Genomic DNA, 24,151 nt, shown 5'->3' on the forward strand with positions numbered 1-24,151 from the left:
CACTTACAGCTAAACGACAATGAAAGCACGCGGCGTCGGGGGAGTGGTCCCAAGATGGGAGCCGCCTCTCAGTCCCCCCTCCCCAAGATGGCGGCGGGGATGTTGAGGCGCCGCTTCCCATGGCGGCCCCAAGGGCCGCGCGCCACGTCACTTCCCGCCTTCCGCGCCCGCTTCTAACGGCCGCCCCCCAGCGCCGTCCTCTCCCATGGCGGCAGCGGCCGGGGGGGCGGGCGGAGGCGCTTCGGCGGCGCTGGGCGACAGCGGGGCCATCGACTACTCGGTGCACGAGGCCTGGAACGAAGCCACCAACGTGTACCTGCTGGTGGTGCTGGCCAGCCTCGCCCTGCTCGTCTATACGCGGCGGTAAGGGGGTGAGAGGGAAGGGAAAGGAAGGGAAGGGGCAGCCGCGTTCGCCCCACGCGTGACCGTGCTGCCGTGCCCCCGCAGGAACAAGAGGAGGATCCTGCGCATCTTCACTCTGCCTCCTGCAGCCGAGGCGCCTCCCGAGCCCAACTTCTACAACAGCATGAAGAAGATCCGCCTGCGGCAACAGCTGGAGATGTACTCCATCGGTAAGGGCGGCTCGGCCCGGCCCCGAGGGGGCTCCTGCGTGGGGCGACCCCGTAGGGCTGTCGGCCTGGCCCCTTGCGCAGGGGTTCCTCAGGAGCCCAGGGCGCTGCTCTGTGGCCTCAGGACGGCGTGAGGGAATTGCTGCCAGTGTGCAGAAGTCAAAAAGTGGATGCAGGTGTCAAACTGCAGAGGACTGCCTGTGGAGTCATGAGTAATTCCACTTCTCGAGCTGAAAATAAATGAGAATTTTACTGTATCACTAAGTGTTGCCACTCCCATTCGAATGATGAGTATCAGGATTGAAATGGGAGAGAGGCCTGTGGCTCTGATATTCTGCATTCCCAGCTCAGCAAAACACCTGCATTTGCCTCACACTTAGCATGTAAGCAACAGAAGAAGGGCAAGGAAAACATAGTGAGCTGAAACCACCTTTTAAACTTCAAGGTTGTCAAACCAGGCCACTGCATCGTGTGCAACAAAATGGCCATACTACTTACAGAGGAATGCCAGCTGGCATTTGTTGTGTGTTGCACTGTGCACAATGCTTTGATCTTCCTTTGTCTTGCTAACCAGGTTGCTTTTGAAGTAAATGTCATTGTTAGTACATGGCTCCTGTGCTACAGAGAGTTACTGGGTGACTAACAAGTTGCTCAGAATAGTACTTCTGAAGCCACAATCTTTAATTGAATATTATTTTTTTTAATAAAGGGATCTGAATGGAATGGTATTTCTTTGCCATCTATGCACTGATGTGTTGCTGTGACGCTGCTGCTCAGACCTTCCAAGGCCACATGCTAAAGGACAATTCTGTATGGTGACTGAGACTTCTCATGCAGCTGAACTATGAAACAACGTTCTCTAATCTTAGATCTCTCTTGCTTGAATCATGTTTACATACTTACATAGATGTATATGCACATATGTGTATATATAAATATATATGTTGGTAGTGTAATTTGTGATGATCAGTGTTTCTTTTTTTTTTTTTCTTCCAGCAAGAAAATATGAGCAGCAGCAGCAGCAGCCACCAAAACAGACTGAAAGCGTACAGCTGTCAGTGGAGTAAAGCCTACAGCTGTAGGAACTCAGGACTTATTTCCAGAGCTGACAGTGCCAGTTGGTGTGGAGCTATTTTCAATGCCTCTTAATCGATGCAAGGGGGAGAAGAAAGGGGTAGAGCACTCAAAGCTCTGTTCTTGGTAGCTTTTCTCTGAGCCTCATGGAGTAAAAGGAATGCCTTCTGAATGACAGTACCCAGCACAGGACAGAGCTGCTCAGAGAAGCCTCTGAAGGAAGAGGTGCAGTCTTACGAGCACGTTGGAAATCAGCTCCACAAACGGTACTGTATGGGAAGTAAGGCAGTACCGGGCTGCCAGGAATCTGCCTGGTTCCTCAGCCAAGCAGTGCTGAAATTCCTTAATGTATTCAGTAAACGTGGGTGAGGATGCTGGCCTCTCTGCCCAGTGTGGGCGGGCAGCTGAGAGCCACGGCTGTAGCGCTGGCTGCAGTGCAGGAACATTGTGGTCTCCGTGTCAGTTTGTACACACTGCTGTGAGCCTTTCCTGGAGAAGCTCATAGGTACGCAGTGAGCTGCGGGTTCAAGTGATGCTTATAACAAGTGCTGTAACACTGTAGCAACAGGAGCTAGCTACATTTATCATTAACTGGTTTAAAGAACAGATTGTCTGTAAATATTTGTGACCAGTACCAAAAGCACTGTTCAGCCTGAAGAAGCCTCACACCCTAACTTTTTTTTTTTCAGTTCCCCACTGTAGATCATTGGATTGGTTAACTTAAAAAATACTTCAGAAATGACTTTAATAAAAGCATCTAACCATGAGTAATACTTGAGGACGTATCTGCGCTAATTTGTGGCACTGCAGCATTTGGATAGACTGGGACAGCACGGAGGTGGGAGCGCGCCCAAACACAGCTATATTTCCTGGCCTCAGCGCCAGGTGCTGCCAGAGCCTCAGCTCCCCCTCCCCGCCGGAAGCGGCGCCCCCTCCGCATCGACCTCACTTCCTGCCGCTGCTTCCGCCTCCGGGCCGCGCCGGCTGCTGTTGGTGCCGCCGCCGCCGCTGCTGCTGCTCCTCGCGGGGCGCCCGACGGGCGGTGAGTGGGGCCACGGCGGGGCACGCGAGTGGGGCCGCCCCGCCCTCGCCCCTCCCCTCGCTGCAAGGGAAGGGGGCCGCCTCGGCGGCGGCGGCGGCGCACGCGGGGGGCGATTGTGAGGCGGGAAGGAGCCGCTTGAGGAGAAAGCGCGGGCTGAGGCAGGGAGGGAGGGAGGAAGGGATGGATGGACGGACGGACGGACGGATGGACGGACCGCCGGGCGCGCTGCCCCGAGCCCCAGCCTACCTGGGATGCTGCGGCGACGGAGCGCGGGGCCGGAGCTCTCCTCGTGGGCGTATTCCGGCATTGCTGCTGCCCTCGGCTGCGCCCGGCGCGGCTCCCGGCGCGTCAGTAAAGCAGCGTGTCAGAGTGAGCCATTCTTTCCAGTTCACCGAACCCCGAACTAAAGTCTGTCTTTCTGTAGCGAATTGTTTTACGATTTTCCACTCAGCTGAGCTGGAAGCGCCGTGGAGTGCTTGGAAAGGCAGGGCAACTTGCAGGGCTCTGCAGCACGTATGGACCTCAGGTAGCGACGCAGGTATCTCACCAGCTTACTCGATGAGGTGAAAAAAAAAGCTTGAGGTGCAAGAAATGCAGACGCCGTAGCACTTGTTATGGGCATCGTAAGAACGTTGCTCGAACCCTGAGCAAAAGGCGGTAGTGCTTGATTTTCCTGACACAAATGCATCTACTGACGTTTTATGCAGCAAAGCCGAACTCTGTTCTATTGGTGTTCTTATATCTCACCCTACAATACACCTATGCCTGGGACAGAAGGTGCAGGCGAGGCAGAACTTTTCATTTGTTACCTTCGAAATTTCTGCGGTGACTTTTACCAGTTAATTCACAGTATTGCATATGGAAATGAGTGCTTTCTTTAACCGGCAATAAAGAAATCAGTGCCTGAAAGCAAAGGCAGCGTGGACAATAGATCTTTTCTGTGTGCCCATTTACAGCGGTCAGGCTTGTAGGCATACACAGGAACCTATTCTTATGCTGAATTTTTAGGAATCTTGGTCGGGGAAAGGTTGTGACCTTTAAAAAAAAACTGTTCCAAAGTTATCTTTAGCCATGTTCATTCTCAAGAATGCTGTACAGAGGCAAATCTTTCTAGCTTACACAATACTCTTTAAAAAACAGTTGCAATATGTAGATTCAATAGTGTCTGATTGCACAAAGTGTGGGAGGGAAGGCTTTCAGTTAAAATTTTGCGCCTGTACAGTAGCTTAAAAAAGCATTAGTGGGTTGCTGCCACATCCCACCCTGTGAGGGAAAGGAGGGAGGGAGGAGTGACCAGATTTACAACACCCTCCCAATTTGTTTAAGGTGAAATGACATTAAGATTCAAACACAATCATCAATTTTACTACATAATGTTAAAAGCACTCGTACAGTTCTAAGTTTTGTGGCCTTGCGTTACTTAACAACTTTAAGATAAAAAAAGAAAAAAAAAGAGAGAGAGAGGAAGGGGGAAGAGAGAGATGCAAATAGGGAAAGAGGTTACTGGCCTGGGTTCTGATGTTGGTTCAGGCAACGGGGATCCTCAGTCTGTGGGAGCGCTTGTCCAGAAGTCACAAATTCCAAAGTGGCCCCTGAGCTCCTCTTGGGCATCTTTTTATACCTGCTAGATGTGTGGGGTTTGCCATCAACAGCTCCACTCAAGCAGAGGAGTTTTGGACAGAGCAAGGCCATTCTATCTCCACAGAGCTCCCTGCTCCGACCGAGTTTTCAGCTGTTAGCCTGCTGTCATGGCAATGGTCTTATCTCATGAGTCTTTGGGACAACTCCAGGCATACCACAGATAAAGCATAACTTGGATGTTCTTGAGAATCTGACTGCTCTGTTCCCCTCGTGGAAGCTGCTGACAGTCAGATTTCTGCAAAGGCGGTCTTCAAGTGGCATTACAACCACGACTCTGTAATTTTATGTGAAAATTACAATCTTCTGTTAAGTGGTGGGAAAGTCATTGCAGCACTCCTCACTAAAATGTGTCTGGCTAGGTTTTGCATACAGTATTGCACAGAGCTTTTCCAATGGAGCTTGATAAATCCAATGTCAAGGCTCAAGAAAGTCTTACATTTATATAAATGATGAACACAGCTGTGTTTAAGGCTGAAGATACTGCAGGCTCTGCAACCTGCAGTCAAAATACCTTTTGCTGTGCCACGAGCATTTTGAGTTTCAGTCTGCACCGTGTTTTGTGCCCAGCTGGTATGAACTGGCATGTGCCAGCCAGGACCAGATGGGAGCACAGCCCGTAGCAGCTGCTGCATAGCTTGTGGCACTAGCAGTTACGAATTTCAGCACTGTGGTGCTCAGGTGCTGCTAAGCTCTAAAATGTCCCTTTTAAAACTGCCTGATTGGTTTCCTGTGCTGAGGGGGAAGCCTGATCTGTACCACTGACAGAAGGTCTGAAGGCAGGAGGAGATCCCAGTCCTTTCGTATGAGGACGGCTTTTAGGGAAGCTTCTTCAGTGCAGGGTAATTGATTAAAAATATTCAAATCTATGATGAATCTTTCCATAATGTGTGTTTTGCATATATGATTAAGCAGCGTTGGCCAAAAGCCTGGTGACAGCACAGGGCTCTGGAATGCTTCCCTGTTGCCTGGGTAGTTTATTCATGCTAACTTACTTCCGTGAGCATAATCACTCCTTTTAAAGTCTTCCTGAACTCAGGAGTGTTGCTACTATTGGGCAACCTGAAATTATACACGCCACAGAGAGAAAGGTGGGTATGTCATTGCTCAGCCTCTCCTTTTGAGGAAGTGAAGAGATTTTGCCCCAGCCCATATTTCTACATAAAAAAAGTTGAGAATTGTCACTACATGCCGTCTTCAGCAGGGAAGGAGCATCATGTTGAACATGTAATTAATGCTGTGATGTCTCCAGTTTGTTATGCCTGAAGAGCAGCAGTGCTTGGAGGAGGCTTGCTGACAGCATGCACTCCTCAATGACAGGTGCTTACACTCAGAATTGGAAGCCATGATCAAAAGGCATTGCCTTTTTCCTCCAAACACCTCAGCCATGGCTTAGTCACAGTGAGGATCCTGGGTGATGTAACCTAGTTTGTCAACGCAGCTGGGCAAACAAAAAGGCAGCACTTGATCTTGTCCTCGAGACAGGGCTTCCGCTGAAGGACAGAAGGTTTCTGTGCCACAGGGCCATGCGAGTGGAGGTAAGATCCTTTCCTTTGCAGCCTCGTTTCTGTATAAGAGTTAGAGGACAATGAGCAAGCTTCTTTTATCCTAACGAGTTCCATCAAGACATCAGTCTCAGGGAGGGCAGTGGGTCTCCCTTCAGGCTAGGAGTCTGGTACTGAATATGACAGAGACACTGATGGCAGAACACCTCAAAAGTGTTGCAAATATCCAGTGAGAAATCTGGAAATCATGGCTACTTTTTTTGCAAAAGAAGATGAGAAGAGAGAAAAAAACAATTGTGCTAAGAGCAAAAGGCTTATTTGACTAATTTTTTTTTTTTTTTTTTTACTCTAAAAGCCAAAAAGACATTGGTAAAACGCATCAGAGCTCTGCTGTCTCCATGAGTTCTGTTTACAAGGACAGGGCAAATAACCTTTTCTTCTTTAGAATGGAAGCTCTTTGCCTGGTTTTTGCAAGGAACGTCTAAGCTTTGGGTGTTACTTTAATAAAAATAATTCCTGATCTTTTAATGGAATTGCTTAAACTCCGGGCGTTACTTTAATAAAAATAACTCCAAACTCCAAGATTAACAGAATTGTTAAAAAGAGTTAGTTCTCAATGAGAAAAAAAAACAATCTGAAATTGGAATTTCTGAACCAAGCCCTTGAAAGCAATTTGTGGCAAAACTCCAGGGGAACTAAAAAAAAACAAACAAAACCTCATTTATATAAAACGACGATATGTCTTTATTCTTTGTTATAGCTATACTGCTTTGTAATGTGGTTGTCCCCTTGCGGAGCCCTAGATATGGGGTGTTTTAGGAGGACTGGGTTTAATTTTAGTCTAACGGTAACATGAATTGGAAATCCTCAAAGGGGCTGCTCAATTTAAGGATTTGCAGAAACTGGAGTCAGAGAAAATACTGTTCATTTGTACGTATCAATAAAAACTTAGCTCCAAACCCACAAAGGAATAGTTCCCTTCAGTTTCCATCAGACTCTTGGACTTCCATGTGCTGTATGTATGTCCCACAATATGTAAAAGGCACACATGGATACATAGCTTGCCACGGAGAGAGACCACAGTTTGGCCAAGATTATAGAAACATTTGTCTTTATTATAGCAGAAGAGAAAGTATTTTGAAAAGACCTGGCCAGCAGGAGGGCTGTATCACTTTCCAAAATATCCTCCGGCTCATCCTGAGAACATAGCTGGTAACATGCTCTTGACTGACGGCATAGGGTGTGAAGCATAAATTCCTGAGCAGGAAAGATGTATGTTGGTTGTGCAATGGGAGACTCCATGTGATCTCGTTATTTATGGCACTTCTCTCAGATGTCTTTTCTGTGAACAGAGCAGCTGCTGTCAACTTAACCTGGCACAGAGTACTGGGTATGTTTGAGCTACCCTATTTTACCATTGCTCAGGTCATGCTGTGCGCCTGTGAGCAGTGTCAGAAACAGCTTGTGTGACACTGGTCGTAAAAACAGTACATTTTGAGGAGCCCTTCTACTGACCGATGGAATTTCTGAAGGAAAAAAAGTGAGACTGTTCTCTTCCGTAGCTTTGGCTGGTGGATGTCAGGCAGCAGTAGTGTCAGGCATCCCATTTCCATATATTGCAATATCAAAGAAAAGGTGGGCAGGAGGATGCCTTGCTTTTTCTTTGTATGGAGAAAGCTGGAAGGATGAAGGCAGTGGCCCAGGTTTTTCCAGTCTCATCTCTTTTCTTTGTGACCGTCTCATTAAATGACTGCAGCCATTGTTTGTAGGAACTTTCCCTCCCCATTGTATTGCATTTGGTATGTGACAGCACCATTGCTAAATAGATCCAAATCTACAGTCAGATAAGGCTTGGAATTACTCATGTTCTTTGTGCAACTAAATAACTGAGTTCACATGATCTGTGAGTGGCCAGCAGATTTTTTTTCTTAGGCAAAGTATGTACTGCTTGTATTACAAATTTATTTAAAGCTATTTTTAGCTCAACAGATTGAGTATTCCAGCAGCCAAAAATACCTTTGTTGAGTCCATTAAAAGATTTCCTTACCCAAACTGTGCTTTTGAATGTGACAAATGGAAAGTATCACCTCTTTTTCATTTCAAATTCAGTAATGATTGAAAAGCAGTAAAAGTGTTGCAGTTAAGGTATCCCAGATTGCTTTTGCCACTGTTGATGGGAGAATTGTTCTCCGTCTGTCATTATTGCCTTCCTTAGGCAGAGGGGAAAATACTCTGCCCCTGAGTTAGAAGCCTTGTGGGAGGTACTTCAAGAAATCAGTTGTGGAAAGTCTGGCTGGATCAAGGTATTCCCTGAGAACGAGTGGGTGGCATACCTGTCCCCACTTTGCAGGTAAAAATGTGGAAACAGATACAGGCCAACTGGCAAAGGAGGATGTCCCCACAGCCCCTGTATATCAGAGATCAGCCATTCCCATGGCTTCTGTGGGGGAACCCACTCACCCTACAAAGTCAGAAAACTTCTTACAGTGTTTCCAGTGAGAGTTGGGGAGCAGCCAGTGGGCATATATTAGAAGGCTCAGTGAAAATGAGTAGAGGGACCTACTGATAACTTTTCCCCTTGGTCTTTTTAAGACTCTGGTCACTTTCTGTTATAAAGAGAGGCCCAAATGTCTGCTTTAAATGCTGATACTGCAGGCCAGAGTGGGACCATCCCCTACAAAAAACAGATATGGGTTACTAATGTGTTTGGATATTCCTAACTCCTGCCTCGTTGCTGAGAGACCCCATTCTCACGGAGACCACTAGGGGAATGCTTCCTATGAATATTTCTTGATGAGATTTATTGAAAGGAAAGCCCTTTTCAGACTCTGCAGAGAGGAAATGGAAGTTCAGGTCTTTGGCAGCCTTGGTAAGGCTTTTGTAGACTCCCCCTTATGTTTCCTCTGTCTAGAAACATAAAGATTCAGTGGGGTTTTAAGAATGAGAGGTAATTCTCTTGTAGGTGGCAGATCAACTAAGCCAGGTTGTCCTGGGCAGTGGTGTGTTACCAGATCTTTGCCGTCTCTTTCCCAGTAACAAGCTGGAGGATAGAGCACAGCCGTGCAGAAATAGTCTTGGGGATGCTGGTGGATGGCAAGTTGGACATGAGCCAATAGTGTGACCTCACAGCCCAGAAAGCCAACTGTACCTGGTCTGCATCCAAAGAAGCATTGTCAGCAGGTCAGGGAGGTGATCCTGCCCCTCTGCTCTGCACTGATGAGACTTCATCTGAGTGCTGCGTGCAGATGTGGAGTCCTCAGTACAGGAGAGACACAGACCTGATGGAGCGCATCCAGAGGAGGGCCACAGAAATGATCCAAGGGATGGAACACCTCTCCTGCGAGACCAGGCTGAGAGAGCTGGGGCTGTTCAGACTAGAGAAGAGAAGTTTCTGGGGAGACCTGAGAGCAGCCTTTCAGTATCTATAGGGGGGCTATAAGAAGGAAAGGGATAGCCTCTTTAGCAGGGTCTGTTGTGAAAGGACAAGGGGAAATGGTCTCAAATGAAAAGAGATTTAGATCGGATATGAGGAGGGTGGTTTTTTGCAATAAGGGTAGTGAAGCACTGGAACAGCTTGCCCAGAGAGAGATGGTGGATGCCCCAAGGAGACATTCAAGGCTAGGCTGGACCAAGCTCTGAGCAGCTGATCTAGCTGTAGGTATCTGTGTTCACTGCATTGGACTAGGTGACCTTCAGAGGTCCCTTCTGACTCAAATGATTCTAACTTAAAGTGAGGGAGGAGGGAGAGAATAAGAGTAATCCTCCCCTCCCCCCCTTCTATGTGAACCTAAGACTACCAGACTCTCTCTCTTTTGACACATGACGGTAGTATAATTCCCCTGAGTTTTAAGTAAATTTGTAATTTATTTGAATCCCTCAAGTAATTGTCATTATTCCTGGTTACTGCACAGAGAATTAAAAGGTTAACCTCACCCTGGCCCACCAAATGGGACAGAACATAAGGCAGTGCTCTGGAATTTGTGGCTTGGACCACAGTGTAAGTGGCTTGCCTGAGAGAGCACTGGGTTCAGTCTTTACAGATGTATTGTAGAAGGAAAACATTCATGAGCTCTGGAAAGAAATATTAAGATCATTACTCTGGAGCAGAGTCCCTAACGCAGCTATGTAGCCATTAAACATCATGGGGAGGTCATTGAGGAGCATATGCTGATTGGAGTCCACACAATCACAGGTCTCACATATGGTAGAACCAAATAGAGGCAAAAGCTGCATGGGATTGTATTATTCAGTGAGCTGACAGTTGGCAAAGTGGTGCTTGTACCAGTTGTGTTAACACTGTTTTCATCATTAAAGAGCTCCATCCGTTTATGGACCTTACATTAAGGCTGGGGCAGGAGTTGTCTCTTGACTGGTTCCATGCCTGAAGATCTCACTAAAAAGGATGAAATGTTGTAATTTTCTTTTTGCTTGAGGCCAAGAAGTATTCACTTGACATAATTCACCAGTTCTAAGCCCATAATCAAAGCACATGTGGTAAAACAATGCTAGTTACGCAGCGTTTCTCACAGATGCTGTAACACTTCTTTGATCTCTTTGAAGGGCCGTGAGGTATTCCAGTGAGATATCATCCAGACTTGCTCCTTCTCTCCTAAGGACTTAGGGGTTACAATCCTTTGGCCTGGAGTGCAAAGCTCCAGGAGCTGCAAGAGGAAGAGTGTGTTTTGAGGAATAGTGAGGATCCAGAATGCTCAAGGTTGTTTTAGTGTTCTCCCTTCCCTGTCTGCTGCTTCTGTATGTAGTTCTATTTTTTTATTTTTATTTTTTGTCACCAAACTTCTGTTGAATTAAGGTGTGGCTTTATACCTTGATGCCTTCTGCAAGTATTGTGCTAGAAGCGGCAGTGACCAATTGCACTGGAGCTTTAGCTACAGCTCAGCCTAGGAGTTTTGATGAGTACGTCATCAGCTCATCTGTAAGCAGCAGCAAAGGATGAAGTTACTGCACACAGGAACCCGTGGCCCACAGGGACACTGCTCAAGAGCACAGTGGGCTGGGCTGAGCTCAGCTGGACACCATTCTTTTTTCAGGCATGGAGATGGGAGGGGAGCTCTTTGCTCAGAGGGAGAGGTTTCTGTATGACCTTGAAAAGCCGAGCATGTTGTGCTGCTTCTTTGTTCTTTTAGAAGTAAATTTCTCAGAATCTTGAGGGAGTTTGAAGAACGTGGTACCAGGCAAAGCAGTTTGCTTCTAAGGATGGTAGGACTTAACATGGAAAAGATCAGAAAAGCAAGTCTGTAAGATCTGGAATTGGGTAGGAGCTAGTGAAATTTTGATGGAGCAGCCAACTTCCAGCAGATCCCAGAAACTCTGGTTGTAGAAATATTGTTGGCTAACTAATAAAGTTGCTAAATTATGGCTTTAAAGGCCCTCAGATCATGTTTCTGCTCTACCAGAAAGCAATGTGGCATGGTTGCTTATGGCGCAAGCCAGCTGGAGCCAAAGGAAGGGGAAGAGGTGGTTAATAGTTCCCACAGTGCAAGAACAAAGAGATGTTAAATGAAATAGAAAATAAGTACATTTGAAACCTCATATAATTATGCCACATGATATTACTGAGGCCAAAAGTTTAGTCAGATTCCAAGCAGACCTGGACGTTTATATATATATAATGATAATATCCAGAGTAGCAGTAAATAAGATTAAAAATAAATTAGGGATATAAACCTTCATGCTAATTGATGAGGTCAGGAAGGAATTTCCCCTTTGGGTGAATCACATCATTGTTCACCCTGCAAGCTGCTCCACCTTCTGAAGCATCTGGTCCCGATCTGGGTAGGCAGAACTCTCAGGCAGATGGACCAGAAATCTGACCTGTCATGGCAGTTTGCAGCGCGCCCACCCAGGGCAGGATTCTCTTGGAAAGGATTGAGAGGCTTTTTTTTTTTTTTTAAGGGATTCCTTGGGTCATCTATACTGCAGTGTGCATCTGTTTTCCTTGGTGAAAGGTGAGAACTATTGACCAAATGTCTTTATGAAAGTGAGAGCACTGTCTGCTAACATGTCAGATGCTCTGTGAGCAGCTCAGCTAATGAGGTGGGTTTCCTGCAGCTTCCCAGTTTTGGTAGCACTGCAGTAGCTGAAGCACATTTCTTTCCATTATGAGCAGGATGGTGTCTGAGCGACCAAGCACCATGTTGTGCTTTATGAGTGTTTTAAGAAAACGCAGTGTCTGCCTATGTTTGTGAAGCAGCTCATCGCTTGGGGGCTGCATCACTTGGTTACTCTGCAAGTCTGTTGTTGCAGGGAGCACCTGTGAAATCTCTGTCCTTTCCCATCAAACGGAGTTGCAGTGCCCATGTCTGTGCATTAGACAGTCAGCATAGTTATGTAAGTGTTGTTTTCTGGGGAAATGAGGGAAGACACCAGTCCTGCAAGCAAGTTGTTGTGGAATGTTTTTCCCCTCGAAGAAATCAAGTACGTGAACAGTTACACTGCATCTTTGAGGTGCATGTGCCTTTAAAGCAAGTGCTGTCTAATCTAAAGATTTTCTCCAAGGTATAGGGGGGAAGCTTCCTTGCCAAAGTATGGTAATTGAGTTAACAGCCCGTGAGGTTTCTGTGTTTTGTTATTGAGCTACAAAATTCTGCTCGTGTTGGCTGCTATGAAGATCAAAGTTAGAAGGCACAGCCTGCCAGCAAGTTGTCTCTTCAAAAGAAAAATGAAAAATTTTTCAGTTGTTTGAGGCATTCAGGTGACAGCTGGCATCAGATCTTTTTGACATCAGGTTCAGCCGCAAATATTCATCTTTTTCTGCAGTTCTCTGTGGGAATGCAACAGTGAGGAATGCGGATGTCTTGTAATCTCTAATGTGTGTATGCTGAGTGTAGACATCTGATTAATGAGTGAGGATGTTAATAATTGAATTAATTGTTGCCAGGTCATTTCTGGCTCTCACAAATAACGTGGAGTTACGATGATTACAAAACAGTGAAATTGCAGTTTCTGTATCTTGCATACAGTGATCACCACGATAAAAGATGGAGGATCACAGCAGTATACAATAATTGGATGGTTATCTGGGCATGTTCTCAGTGTCTTGCTGGGGCTGCTTCTGCTTTTATACTCTGAGCTCCTGAAACGTATGGTAGTTGAATTCCCTGAGTTTCTGACCAGCAGCCACAACAATTGAGGCACAGGTTTTGGAACTGTTTGCCTTGTAAGCACTTTTGAAGGAAAGGACTTCTTCAAGAGTTCAGAAATAGGCAAATGTATATTTTTCTTTGACATGTAATCGCTGCAGACCACATACACTTCTGCCCAGTTACTTATCAGCTATCATTCCTACGATATCCGGAGCATTGACAGAGGGTTTCTTTGTCCAAGGCAAAGTTATCTTCTCTTCTGCAGTGTGCAAGAGGCAAAGCTAAGCCTTTTGGTGCTTCACGAGATGCTGTCTCTAAAGCTGTCCCTCCTTGCTAGCTGAAAAGAACCAACCCCGCTGGGGCTTTGCAATGCTGATGAAGGGCAGTGCTGTCTTTTCAAGCAAAGTGAGCCAGGTATATGGGGAGTGCTGCTGCCAAGGGCTTTTGTAGAAGAAAGGAGGGTTTCAAACAAAAGGTGGAGTTTTGAACATTTGAGATAGGAACTGTAAGAAGTGGGCACTGCTCTGCCCTTGCTTGGAGAAAATTTGGGTGCTTGTGTTGTCTTAAATACAGCCTTAAACATAATGGGCAGGGATAACTTTTTTTTTTTTTGCTTTTGTCTGATGGAGAGCTGGCTTGCAGGCTGCCTTCGGTGACTGTTCTTCTCTCCTGACCCCCTTGGTCAGCATTTGGTGAGGTCACAAAGCAGGCGGAGGGTTTGGGCGGCTTGTTCAGGCATGAGGTGGCCACGTTGCCCTGTTGGCCTTGATCACCTCATCCTGCTGCCTGCCTTTGTGCTATTGGCTGTGAGCAGTGCTATTGGCTCTGAGCAGTGCTGTTGACTCTGGGCCCACTTGGTCCCAAGCTTTGGGTGACTGAAAGCCCATTGAATGAAGTACACGGGGTAACAGCCAGGCAAGTTTCTTCCACCCCAAAGCTTGGGAATATTGTTCTGGGGACAAATGTACTGGAAATAACTGAGGCTTTACTGAGACGTTTGTCACAGTTCGTAGCAGTGCTCCTCTACCTGAGAAGTGTGTAAAAAAACTCAAACATTGAGTGGCTTTAGAAGTTGGGGAAGTAAAGGCTGTGACATCAATTGTGGGCTATACCGCTACTTCCTTGGGCAAAGACAGCTTCCTGGGTAAAGACAGCTCACACTGTGCTCACTGTGGGTAGGTCAGCAGATGGGTCAGCAGGAACTGGCAGTGGAGCCGCTTGCTGCAGACGAATTTGGCAGGCTTGGCACCTGAGGAGGTTTCCCACAGTATGTAAGACTTGCACAGGACTTCTGTTCATCGTGATAGGAGCAGAGACGTGGATGAGGAGGTATCATTGGTTATGCTGACTGTGACACTGGGTGCTTACACACCTGGTTTGGTGATACTTTAGCAAAAGGAACTCTATTTCCTAAAAGGAACTTGAGTGAAAGTTGTGATTTTATTAAAGACACAGAGGCATATTATTATTCATCTTTCCTTGCTTCATCCCTGTGATGTTTCCTGTTTTGCTTCTTGAGATACAGGTGTCATGATGAGGAGCTTCTCAGAAACAGAAGTGGATGATGATGAGTGGAGATGAAGAAATCATACATTTAAGAAGTTGGCTCGAGTTTCCGTTACAGGCATGGAAAGTTTCTGAGACCAAGCCATGCGAGAAGAACATGAGTAAAGAAGAGGGAGATGTAGACCCAGACTTTCTAGAAGGGATTGCAGGATTGAGAGGACGCTGCACAAACATCACGTAGTTTGCTTGCTTATTCATTTACCTGCACCCCTGGATTGTAATACCTTGCTTGCATATCTGCTTGGAAGTTGAAAAATCCCCTCATATCTGTGTCTTTAATATAATCATGGCTTCAAGTTTGTTTTAGGAAGAGCATAACTTATATCACTGTGGTTTTATCTTTGGATTAGATGGCTGCCACTTTGTACTTTAAATCAATTTCATTTTTCTGTCAAAACATATGTTGAATAGGGAGAGGATCAGACACAGCAGTTACAGAACAGGAGATGGGAGTCTTGCTTGCATTTAATTAACAGCCTTTGCTGTTTGCTGTGTGACAGGTGCTTAGGTCAAAGCAAAAAAAGACAGTGCTGTCTCTCTGATTTGAGTAACCTCATAATGTATTGTTATTATGCTATCCATAGACAGACGTTGTAATCAAATATTAATCAGTTTAGTCTATTTGGCTGTTGCTCCCAAAAACGTTCCAGATAGATAAGACAATTTGTCAGAGCTGTAGGGTGTTTAGTGCAGATTTCTTACAGCTGAGTTGAGAGAGCTGTTTACAGAGGTAGTTACTTGAACATCTTGGCTGTTACTGGAAGTACCTCCAAGGAAATACTAGCCGAGCTGTTCGGCACGTTGTTGTAAGACCGATCCAATGTTATTAAGATTTTAACATTTATGTATTGAAACTTTTAACATTAAATGTAACTTTCAGTGTTGAGCAGTGCTGCTGGTAGAGGCATCCTTGCTTTTAATGTGAAGTCTTTTGTGGCTTTTTATCCTTAATAAGAGGCTACGGTTATTTTTGCACACTGGCTGAATATTTGGCCTTTAAGAGTATACAATTACTTGGAAGAGTAAAAGCAGTTGCTAAAGGACTGCTTTTCTAATGAAAATAGTTCGAAATCATGTAATTTTAGTTACTTCAGAATGGATGTGATTAGTGTGTTGGAAACAGTTTCACAGTGGATATAAAGGGAACGGTTGAGAGACAGTGGCTGAGAATGTGTCCAGCTATTTTTACAGCTAACTGTTGTATTGTAACACTGGGTTCTTTTTTCAATCTCTTTCCTTAGATATTTCCGTATAATTGAACAGCTGAATTATACCGAGATAAAAAAGCTATTTGCACTTCTTAATATTTATATTTTAAAATAGGTGTTATTGTACTAATTGATAAATCACAATGACTGTGAGAAAATCCTGGCCTATATTATCACTTTGGTAGAAAATTTAATATGGGATAGTATTGTCTGTATAATATTAAAATGTTTTCATGGATTTTTAGCTGCTGAAACTGGAATCAATAAACTTCAGTGTCTGTTGCTGCAAGCAAACAAGCAAACCTGAACATTTCTCTTTTCTTTGTATCACCTCTCACTCTGTGCAGCTGGTGTTTGCCCAGCACAGCTCCTTGCCTGGTGTACATCTTGTTGGGTCCACCCAGGAGGACTCAACCAGGAAGGCTTGCTTGGTGGACAGCTGTGCCTCTGAGTTTGTGCAATGAAATTCTCTACGTTTTCTGAGTAAGTCCATATGAATCCCAGGCAGCATAAAAGCCCAGAATTGGTAGGTGAGCTGATGGGACTGCTTCTAATTTTTAAAAATTTTGAAAGCACTTGTCAGCAACTGACAATTATGTTTTTAAATAGATACGTAACAGCCTTCTGCATACCTGAATTTCACGTTAGATTAGTGACACTGTCTTTCAGAATTGAATGTACACGACTGAAAAGTGTGGCTGACATTCTGGATTGCTTTGGAGAATGGAAAATTATTCTTTTTCTTTGAGAAATTTTAAAACTGGAAAGAATCATGTTTATTTTAAAACCCTGCTTGGTCAGATTTGAAGGAAAAAGAAACTTGCAATATAATTTAAATGTAATTTGTTTAGCTACTTGTATTACAAGAAGTGATTGAAAGGAGTTCATATCAACAGAATTTTTAAAGAAGCCAGAAATTGAATTGCAGGAAGTAATTGGTTAAACACTTGGAGAAAGCGTTGATTGAAATTTTAAACCCATTTTGGGAGTAATGTACTCCACAGTTTCAGAGCAACTGCTTTTTTTTCACATCATTGTGTTCATCAGATTCACTTCAATGCATAGTTAATTCAAAGCTGAGGAACTGACTGACAGTCGTAAGAATGGCATAATTAATTTTCCCTTTTTAATTTCTGTGTAGAACAGATATGAAAGGAAGTGCTTTCTGTGACTGCTGGAGATCTCAGTGACCAGAAACAACCAGTTGTTTATTAATGGTAGATTATTTGTTTAATGATTTTTTTTTAGTGTTTTTAATTATTATTATTATTTTTCTTTTTCCTGATCTTCATTCATTTTGAAGATAATGATGAGTCGTCTTTACACTGAGAGTGACAGAGCCCTGGAACAGGTTGTCCTGAGAGGTTGTGGAAGCTGTTTGGAGATATTCAAGACCAATCTGGACACCTACCTGTGCGACCTACTGTAGGGAACCTCCATTAGCAGGGAGAATGGGTTCAATGATCTCTAGAGGTTCCCTGCAAACACTGCCATTCTCTGATTCTGAGTCATTTTTCCTTGTCCATATCACAGAGGAAACAGTAGCTGCTTCCAAGTCCTGCAAGAACTATGCTCTACGCTTGCACCTGTGCTCCAGAGAACCCTCTTCTCTTGATGTTGTCATACCTGGCTGCTGTAGACTTCTTTTTATTTCTTTTCTGCATTCTTTTCTCCTTTGAACAGGGCTGTGCTGAGGTGCTTATTCCTCCTGTTGGGCAGATTAAGGAAGTCCCTATCCAAGCTGTAGTGGGCACAGCAGAGCCCTACTGTAGCTGTGTTTGATTTTTGGTCTTCTCCATAAAGGCAGGAGGGATATCCTTTTGGGATACCCTTTGCTATTACTGACCTCTCAGCTGCATCCATGCTGTCTTTCCTCCTTCGGGCAGCCATCGAGGTGCTGTAATGCATCATTATCGCCACCACAGCTTAGCTATAAACACCTTTTTAAGAGGATGAGGCATACCAGTCACTGGCACTGTTTGCTGGTGCTATGTACTCAAGGAAATATCTCCTGCTACCTTAATGACTTTCTCTTCTCTTTATAGCTTGTATGTCAGCAAGCAGAGAAATTTTAGCTGTTTGAGCTCTTGCCGCAGACGAATGCACTTGTCAGTTCACTGGAGGCAGTGCGTGTCCCATTATCCTGCCCGTGCCTTTAGGACCCTTCCATGTGCTCCAATGAGACATGGGCTCTGCCCTGCCAAAGCAGAAACACTGATGTCACCAGGGCTTGCTTGCAGGTTAGAAGAGCCCCAGATAAAACACAGAATCATCTTTCCATCAGCAGTCACTCAGCTGAGGGAATATTCTTGATAACAAGGTCTGTGACCAAATCCTTATATTAATCTTGTTTGTATGTCAACTTTTTCCAAGGTTTTCAGCGCTTGGTCTAGTACCAGAGAAGCACTGAGGTGGAGACTGACCTTTTTCATAGAGTTAAGCCTGGCTTTGCTTGACCTACTTCACAGCACATGCCCTTAGTAAGTCCCTTTTGCAGGTGTTTGCCAAGCCATGCACCCGATCGTGGGACATTCTTTGGCATGTCACATCGGCAGTGATTTAGTTACCAGCCAGTGTGACAGGTCTGTCAGCCACCTGTTTGCTCCAGCAGCACCACCAGCCTACAGTGAAGCAGCGTGTTAACTCTTTCTTATAGCTGGACTGCAAGGATTCTGTCTCACCATTGTGCTCCCCATGTTTGTAGCAGTAAAGACTGTAGGAGGTAGAATTGGACCAATACACGGACTCTGAAGAACAGCCGCTATTCATCGTTGAGGGCAAACAGACTTATTGGGTGGCAGGTGCTGTTCTTCATATGGTCAGCATGTAATGGAAAGTGTGAAGGGAGAGCTTTCTTTGGTGACAGAAGTGGCTTGGACCTTTCTCCAGACAGTATTAAAGCCTGTGTATGTCATTACCAGGCTCCTAGGTGTCATAGCTGGCTACTGTTCCAACAGCATGAAGCCGTAGCCACAGCTTTCAGTGTCTGCATCAGTATTGCCACCTTTATAATTTCATCACTGGTCCTTTCCTGCTTTTAGCAGTTCAGCTAGCCCATTTCAGCAGTGCCTGATCTTCTGTCATGGTGGACGTGCTGGTTTTGGAGGATGCCAGCGTGGGCCACTCAGGATGCTTAAATGTGTTGATAACTGCTTACTCATTCTGCCTCCCTCTTGAGAGAGGTTCACTAGCTTCTGGGGAGCCCTAGAGTTCTCTTGTAGCTCGGTGGGAGAAGACATCACAGCAGTCACATGAAACCCCAAACAAAATGAAAATGGCAGTTAATTTGGGGATTGAGGTGTCATATTTCCTTTATCTGAAAATTCCCATTATTGAATTCTGGCAACCTCATTCTGGCTTTTTACCAGGGGATCTTTGCATAAGCCTTTGAATTTGTGAAACACTGAATTTCCAAATTGCCTTTAACATTGTACAGCCAATTTTTGTGTTCTATGTGTAGTTAATGTAGGTTGATAAGTAATTTGGAATAATGCTACTTGAATTGTCGGCAGCAGCCGGGGTTTTTAAAAGTTCGTTGCCCATATTGGTTGCTTACTTTAGAGGTGGGGCTCAGGAGGGAAGATAGTTGATAAAGTCCCAGGAGACACGGGGCAGCGGTTCTCCCATTCCTTTGCACAAATATGAATGTTGTAAGCCCAGCCTCAGTGAGTCAGCCAGAGTTGGGGTGATACAAGTCCAGTTGGTTCCTGGCATTAACTGGAGCAGTGCTCGAATCAGCACTGAACAAAGCCTTGATTCTCCGGAATGGTTTTACTGCCTTTGAAGTCCTGCTGGCTCAGCATGGGCTTGTTCTGTGTCAGGCACTGGAATCAGCCTCATTCTCCCAGCCTCTGTTGTCCTCCAGGCCAGGCTTGGCCTCCAGCAGTTCCAGCTGTGGCTTCCTCCTTTCCATTTTCCCAGGGCTTACTTGCTCAAAAGATGATGGGTAGCTACAAGCAGAGTCACGCTGCAATATGGCAGCTCTCCCTGCATGCTAATGTAAGTACAGTAAGTTCACCTTGGCCATTGGGAATGGAAGTCTCCTCATTGGGATAGCCATTCCACCCTGGGAGACCAAGGGCTTGCTGGAAAAAAAGTTTCACATGGCAACGTGACAGAATTTGGAGCTGATAAAAAAAGGCCCCCCCAGTTTTCTGCTTTCTCAGAGCAAAAAGTGAAAAAGCGCAATCCATCTCTGAAAGTCCACCAGCTTTTTAATTTTTATGTCTATGACATTGGACTTTACAGTCAGTCCTGAGATTGTTTGAGATTGTTGAGTGAAATACAGATATATCTCTTTCTACTTGGAGATTATCCTGATAGATTACAGAATGCGTTGGAGCTTGACACCCAAAATGCAAAAGTGAGTACACAGATGTTGATCAGAGCAGGCTCATTCCGGCTCAAGCAGTGTTTGTGGTTTTGCTCGGGAGTGTATCCAGGTCTGGCATCTGCAGAGAAGAAATTCAGAGCCATCCATCCACCTTCATCTCTCCTTTATGCTTGTTCATTTTCTCTTCATCATTTGGAGGTGGGGATTCCCTATAGGATCAGGAGCACACGCACAGGGAAATCAAAAGTGCTGAGTTCCAACTGCATGTGGCTCCCAGTTTTAGAGTATCAATAGGTATGCCAAAGTCTGAAAATCGGTCGGTTACCTTATTTAAGACATCAGAGTGCAACTGGAACAATGTTGGGCAGCTTTTGGATGTTTTTATTGCATTGCTTTTTTTGACTAAACACAGCTTGCAGGTATTCCAAATCCTACAGTTTTTCATGTTAGAGAATGACAGCCAATTCCCTTATTTTCTTCTGAAGCTGTATGCATTTTAAAATACCTCTAACTGCATAAATATGTGGCTTTCCCATCTGAATGGGAAAAAAAAGGCAGTTACTTTTGATATAACAGTGTCCTGAAGTTGCCAATTAATGCTGCTTTAGTTACTGATAAAAAAGAACCTTGGCATCTTTCAGAAAATAATGAAAATTGATTATTTTAATCAGCACATCCTATTAGTCTATTTAAAGCAGAATATAAATCTGCCGACACTGGAATTGTTGAATCAAACAGGGATCCCTCAGTTGTGGACTTTCCAGAGTAAATTACAATCAAGAAAAAAAAATTACAATATCTGATTGTAATTGTAATATGTAATATTTATAATTTCTACAAATATTTGTTTTGATGGGAACCCAACCGGTGCCACCACTGCCAGAAGCCGAACCTCATCATTTATTTTGTGGTCGTATAAATTTTCCTTTGCCTGTTTCTTTAGTGGTATCCCAAATTGTAACTTTTTTTAATGATCAACCTATCTTGGATCGACTTTTCCCATGCCTGAGGTCCACAGTGCTGATTTAGCAGAACAAAAGCTTGAAAGATATTTCCTTTTTCTGTGCTGTTTATTATATCCTTTGCAATTGCTCTGAAGTTTACGTCAACAAGAAACCATGGCTGTGGTCAGGCTGGCTCATGGGAAGTGGCACCCAAAGGGTTCTACTTTGTTGTCTGTGTGGGTCTGAGATGGTTCCCACAGCGTTGGCTGGCAGCTTTGGCTTTGGGGATAGATGGAGGTACCTCCCAAGTAGCCCAGCCAAGGAGTGTCCTCTGGAAGGCCTTCCTACCTGCATCTGCACACCTGTGGTGGCACTCCACGCTGGATGAACCACTGTTTGGGGAGAGCTGGAGGGGGGCTGAATCTGCTTCTGATCCTTCGTGTCTGAACCACGCTTTACCGTGCCAGTCATCAACAGCATGTCGGCTATAAACAGAACGTGAAATAATATTTTGTGTTCTGTTTTTTTTTTCGTAGGTATTTTTTTCATTTGTTTTTCCTACTGTATAAAGCTAAATAAGTACTCCAAGAAAGTTTCTGTGTTTGTTTATTCACTTCCTTAAATCCTTGGAATCTGGACCTATAAATACAAGCTGACTCCATGTTTACAATCAGGTTCACTCTCATGTGGATTGATTGATGCTGCTTTTAAAAACTAGGATAAAAAGTAGGATGTGTTTATATCTTCAGGAAAAGATTTACCTTCTCACTGTCAGCATATGTGGCTTTTGTAAGAAGGGAAAACCAGTTTCTCGCTTTTCTAAAACTGGTGAGCTTGTTTGCCAGCAATTACAACATGAAAAGGAGAGACTCTATATCCAGACCTGAGATTTAGCTGTGCACAAAGCTGTGGGCCTTGGGGCAAGCTTAATAGTGGTTGGGTGTTGACCTTCTCTAAAGAGTTAACATTTCTTCTAAGTAATCCTGGCCTGATATTTATCTTTTTTTTTTTCTTTTTTTTCTTTTTTTTAATTGGAAGGTTTTAATGTCATTTCTGCATTAGAGATTTCTAGCTGGAGATTTGCCCTAATTCTCTGTAGAAGATGATGTAGGTTTACTAATCCACGTGTGTTTTTTTAACAAATATAAACCACTTTTCAGATTTACCAAATTATCCCTGACTGTGATCTGCAGCTGAGCTCAGTTTGGAAATCCTTTACCTCCTTGTTAAGCAATATTATGACTTTATTTGGACTTGAAAAAATAGATGAGGTAAGAATTAAGTTTCCAACTCTATGCTTGCAGATTTAAATCAGTGACTTGATTTTTCTCAAATTTGGAGGACATGGCAAATTTGAGTTTGTTATGTTTGAATGTGATTCAGAACGGAGTCAAACCTAAAAGTTTAGTAAAAATGTTAAGTTTGAAATGCCATTTACTTATAAACCAGAAGCCTGGTTTATCCTTGAAGTAAACCTACATATATCAGGTTTTTAAACTACAACGATGAAGTTTTGATTTCAGTTCCTTGCTGCTGAATTAGTTTGATTGTATCTTATGGTATTCAAGGACATATTTTATATAAAGCTAAGCTGGGTGCTTTTACGCAAACATTACTTTTGCTCTGACACACATGCAAGATTTCTTCCTACTCCAAGGAAGGTGGTTCAAGGAATTATGCCTATGTAATCAAGGCTGAACTTTTGTAAGTGAAGTTACTTGCTTAGGCATTGCTCCAGCCCACACTCGTGCACATCTTCAGCTTTCTGCAGTCTGCGTAGCCTGTGAGACCTCTACTGACATGGATAAAGTAACGAACGTGCAACATCTTTCCTCAATCGGATGTGCATACTATCTTGCTAAATGCACTTTCACCATTTACATGAAGTGTAGGCTCAGTGTGCTTGCAAAGTGGGCTTCTCAGAGCCCACCCGATCAGCCCAGAATGCCCAGTGGTCACTGCTCCTGGTAAGAGATTTAAAAAAAAAAAAAGAGGTTCACTATCTGGTCTATGCCTGTGCTTGGGGGAAAAAGAAAGAGAGAGAGAGAGAGAGAGAGAGAGAGAGAGAACATTTTGTTGTTTTAATATGAGCTTCCTTGGATTGGTTTGCCTAATGAGTGCAATTGTGACGCAGTGTTGTGTTTTATCAGTGCCCACCCCCAGCAGAATTCTTTGCTTAAGAGGAGGCAGATTTCCACCTCCTGAACACGGCTCTGGACTCGTGCTGATGCTTCTTGGAGCTGTCTTGAGGGCTCCCCTGTGCTGGAAGGAATTCTATCCGAGGACTGCCTGTGTAAGTCGCCAGCACTTTTATACCCTCTGGAAGTTTGCATGTCAGATGTGGCTGTGCTGAATGATAGGCTATCTATTTTAGACTTCAGCCTCTATTTACAATCAGGAAGGCATGTCGCTGGGAGAACTTAGCTCCTGTTTCTCTTGAAACAACTTTTAAGTATTGGGTGAGTTATAAAGGTTTCTGTGCATGGCTTTTTTTTATAAAATGTAGTTTAAATATCCACAAAGCACTTGTTTGTTTTCTCTGAACAGATCTTAGAAAGCTCTTGTGCAGAATCATAAATACTATTTGCATGTTAGAAAGACTTTGCTCAGTCACTTAAAGGTAAAACTGTTCTTCAGTACATAAAAATATCTTTATCAACAGGTGAATGAGGACTTGTTGATACCTTACCTAGCTTACTTTTGCTGGTTTGTAGAATTACTGCTTATGCACAACTGTTTTCTATCGGTTGAGTGAATGTTTTTGGCAACATGATCTCACACTAAATATTTTATCTGCATTTTTGGCCTTTCGGTAATGGGAACAGAGGTTGTTAGGGTCTAGGAAAACATAGCATCCTCTGCAGGTTTTGGGAGCTGAAGGTGACACTCCCTCTCTGCAGTTTTAAACTTGATAGGAGTCCCTGGAAAACTGTGAACTTCAGTGCCGTTTCCACATCGAGTAGTAGTGCCAAGTATGCGCAAAAACATAGTGACTGTGTTAAAATAGGAACTGATTGATACAAAATTGCTTCTGAGTATGTGGTAATTGATTTTTAAAAGTACACTAGTGGGTTTTGTGTCCTGGAGCATTAAACTTGCATCATGCTTGGCCTTGTGACAAGTCCTGTGCATGTCATTTAGAGCCATATAGGGATGTTCTTAGTCTCGA

The 24,151-nt window shown here is 44.2% G+C and overlaps 2 protein-coding genes across 7 annotated transcripts in view; both read left to right on the top strand.

Annotated features, from left to right (window-relative positions):
• The first annotated feature begins 31 nt into the window (after positions 1 to 31).
• Positions 32 to 2,414, top strand: SMIM19 (small integral membrane protein 19). Of its 2 annotated transcripts, none has more exons than XM_031607606.2 (3): positions 32 to 363; positions 448 to 572; positions 1,279 to 1,489. In XM_031607606.2, the coding sequence occupies exons 1-3, from the start codon at positions 206 to 208 to the stop codon at positions 1,284 to 1,286; spliced, it is 291 nt and encodes a 96-aa protein (XP_031463466.1). In that variant the 5' UTR covers positions 32 to 205; the 3' UTR covers positions 1,287 to 1,489. The 2 variants fall into 2 exon arrangements, with proteins under 2 accessions (XP_031463466.1, XP_031463465.1); XM_031607605.2 differs by lacking the exon at positions 1,279 to 1,489 and adding an exon at positions 1,566 to 2,414 and having other exon boundaries at positions 54 to 363.
• A 152-nt stretch (positions 2,415 to 2,566) lies between these two features.
• SLC20A2 (solute carrier family 20 member 2) overlaps positions 2,567 to 24,151 on the top strand; it is a 57,586-nt gene continuing 36,001 nt past the window's right edge. For 3 of the 5 annotated variants that reach the window (XM_090138684.1, XM_090138686.1, XM_090138687.1), the window contains exons 1-2: positions 2,568 to 2,685; positions 23,133 to 23,275. The gene's annotated coding sequence lies outside the window, so the exon portion shown is untranslated. Of the gene's footprint in view, positions 2,686 to 21,514; positions 22,254 to 23,132; positions 23,276 to 24,151 lie in introns of those variants that run through there. The other 2 variants (XM_090138685.1, XM_031607586.2) reach the window with 2 other exon arrangements.

The sequence above is a fragment of the Phasianus colchicus genome, chromosome 4 (assembly GCF_987193195.1).
Source record: "Phasianus colchicus chromosome 4, bPhaCol1.hap1.1, whole genome shotgun sequence".
Lineage (NCBI taxonomy): Eukaryota > Metazoa > Chordata > Aves > Galliformes > Phasianidae > Phasianus > Phasianus colchicus.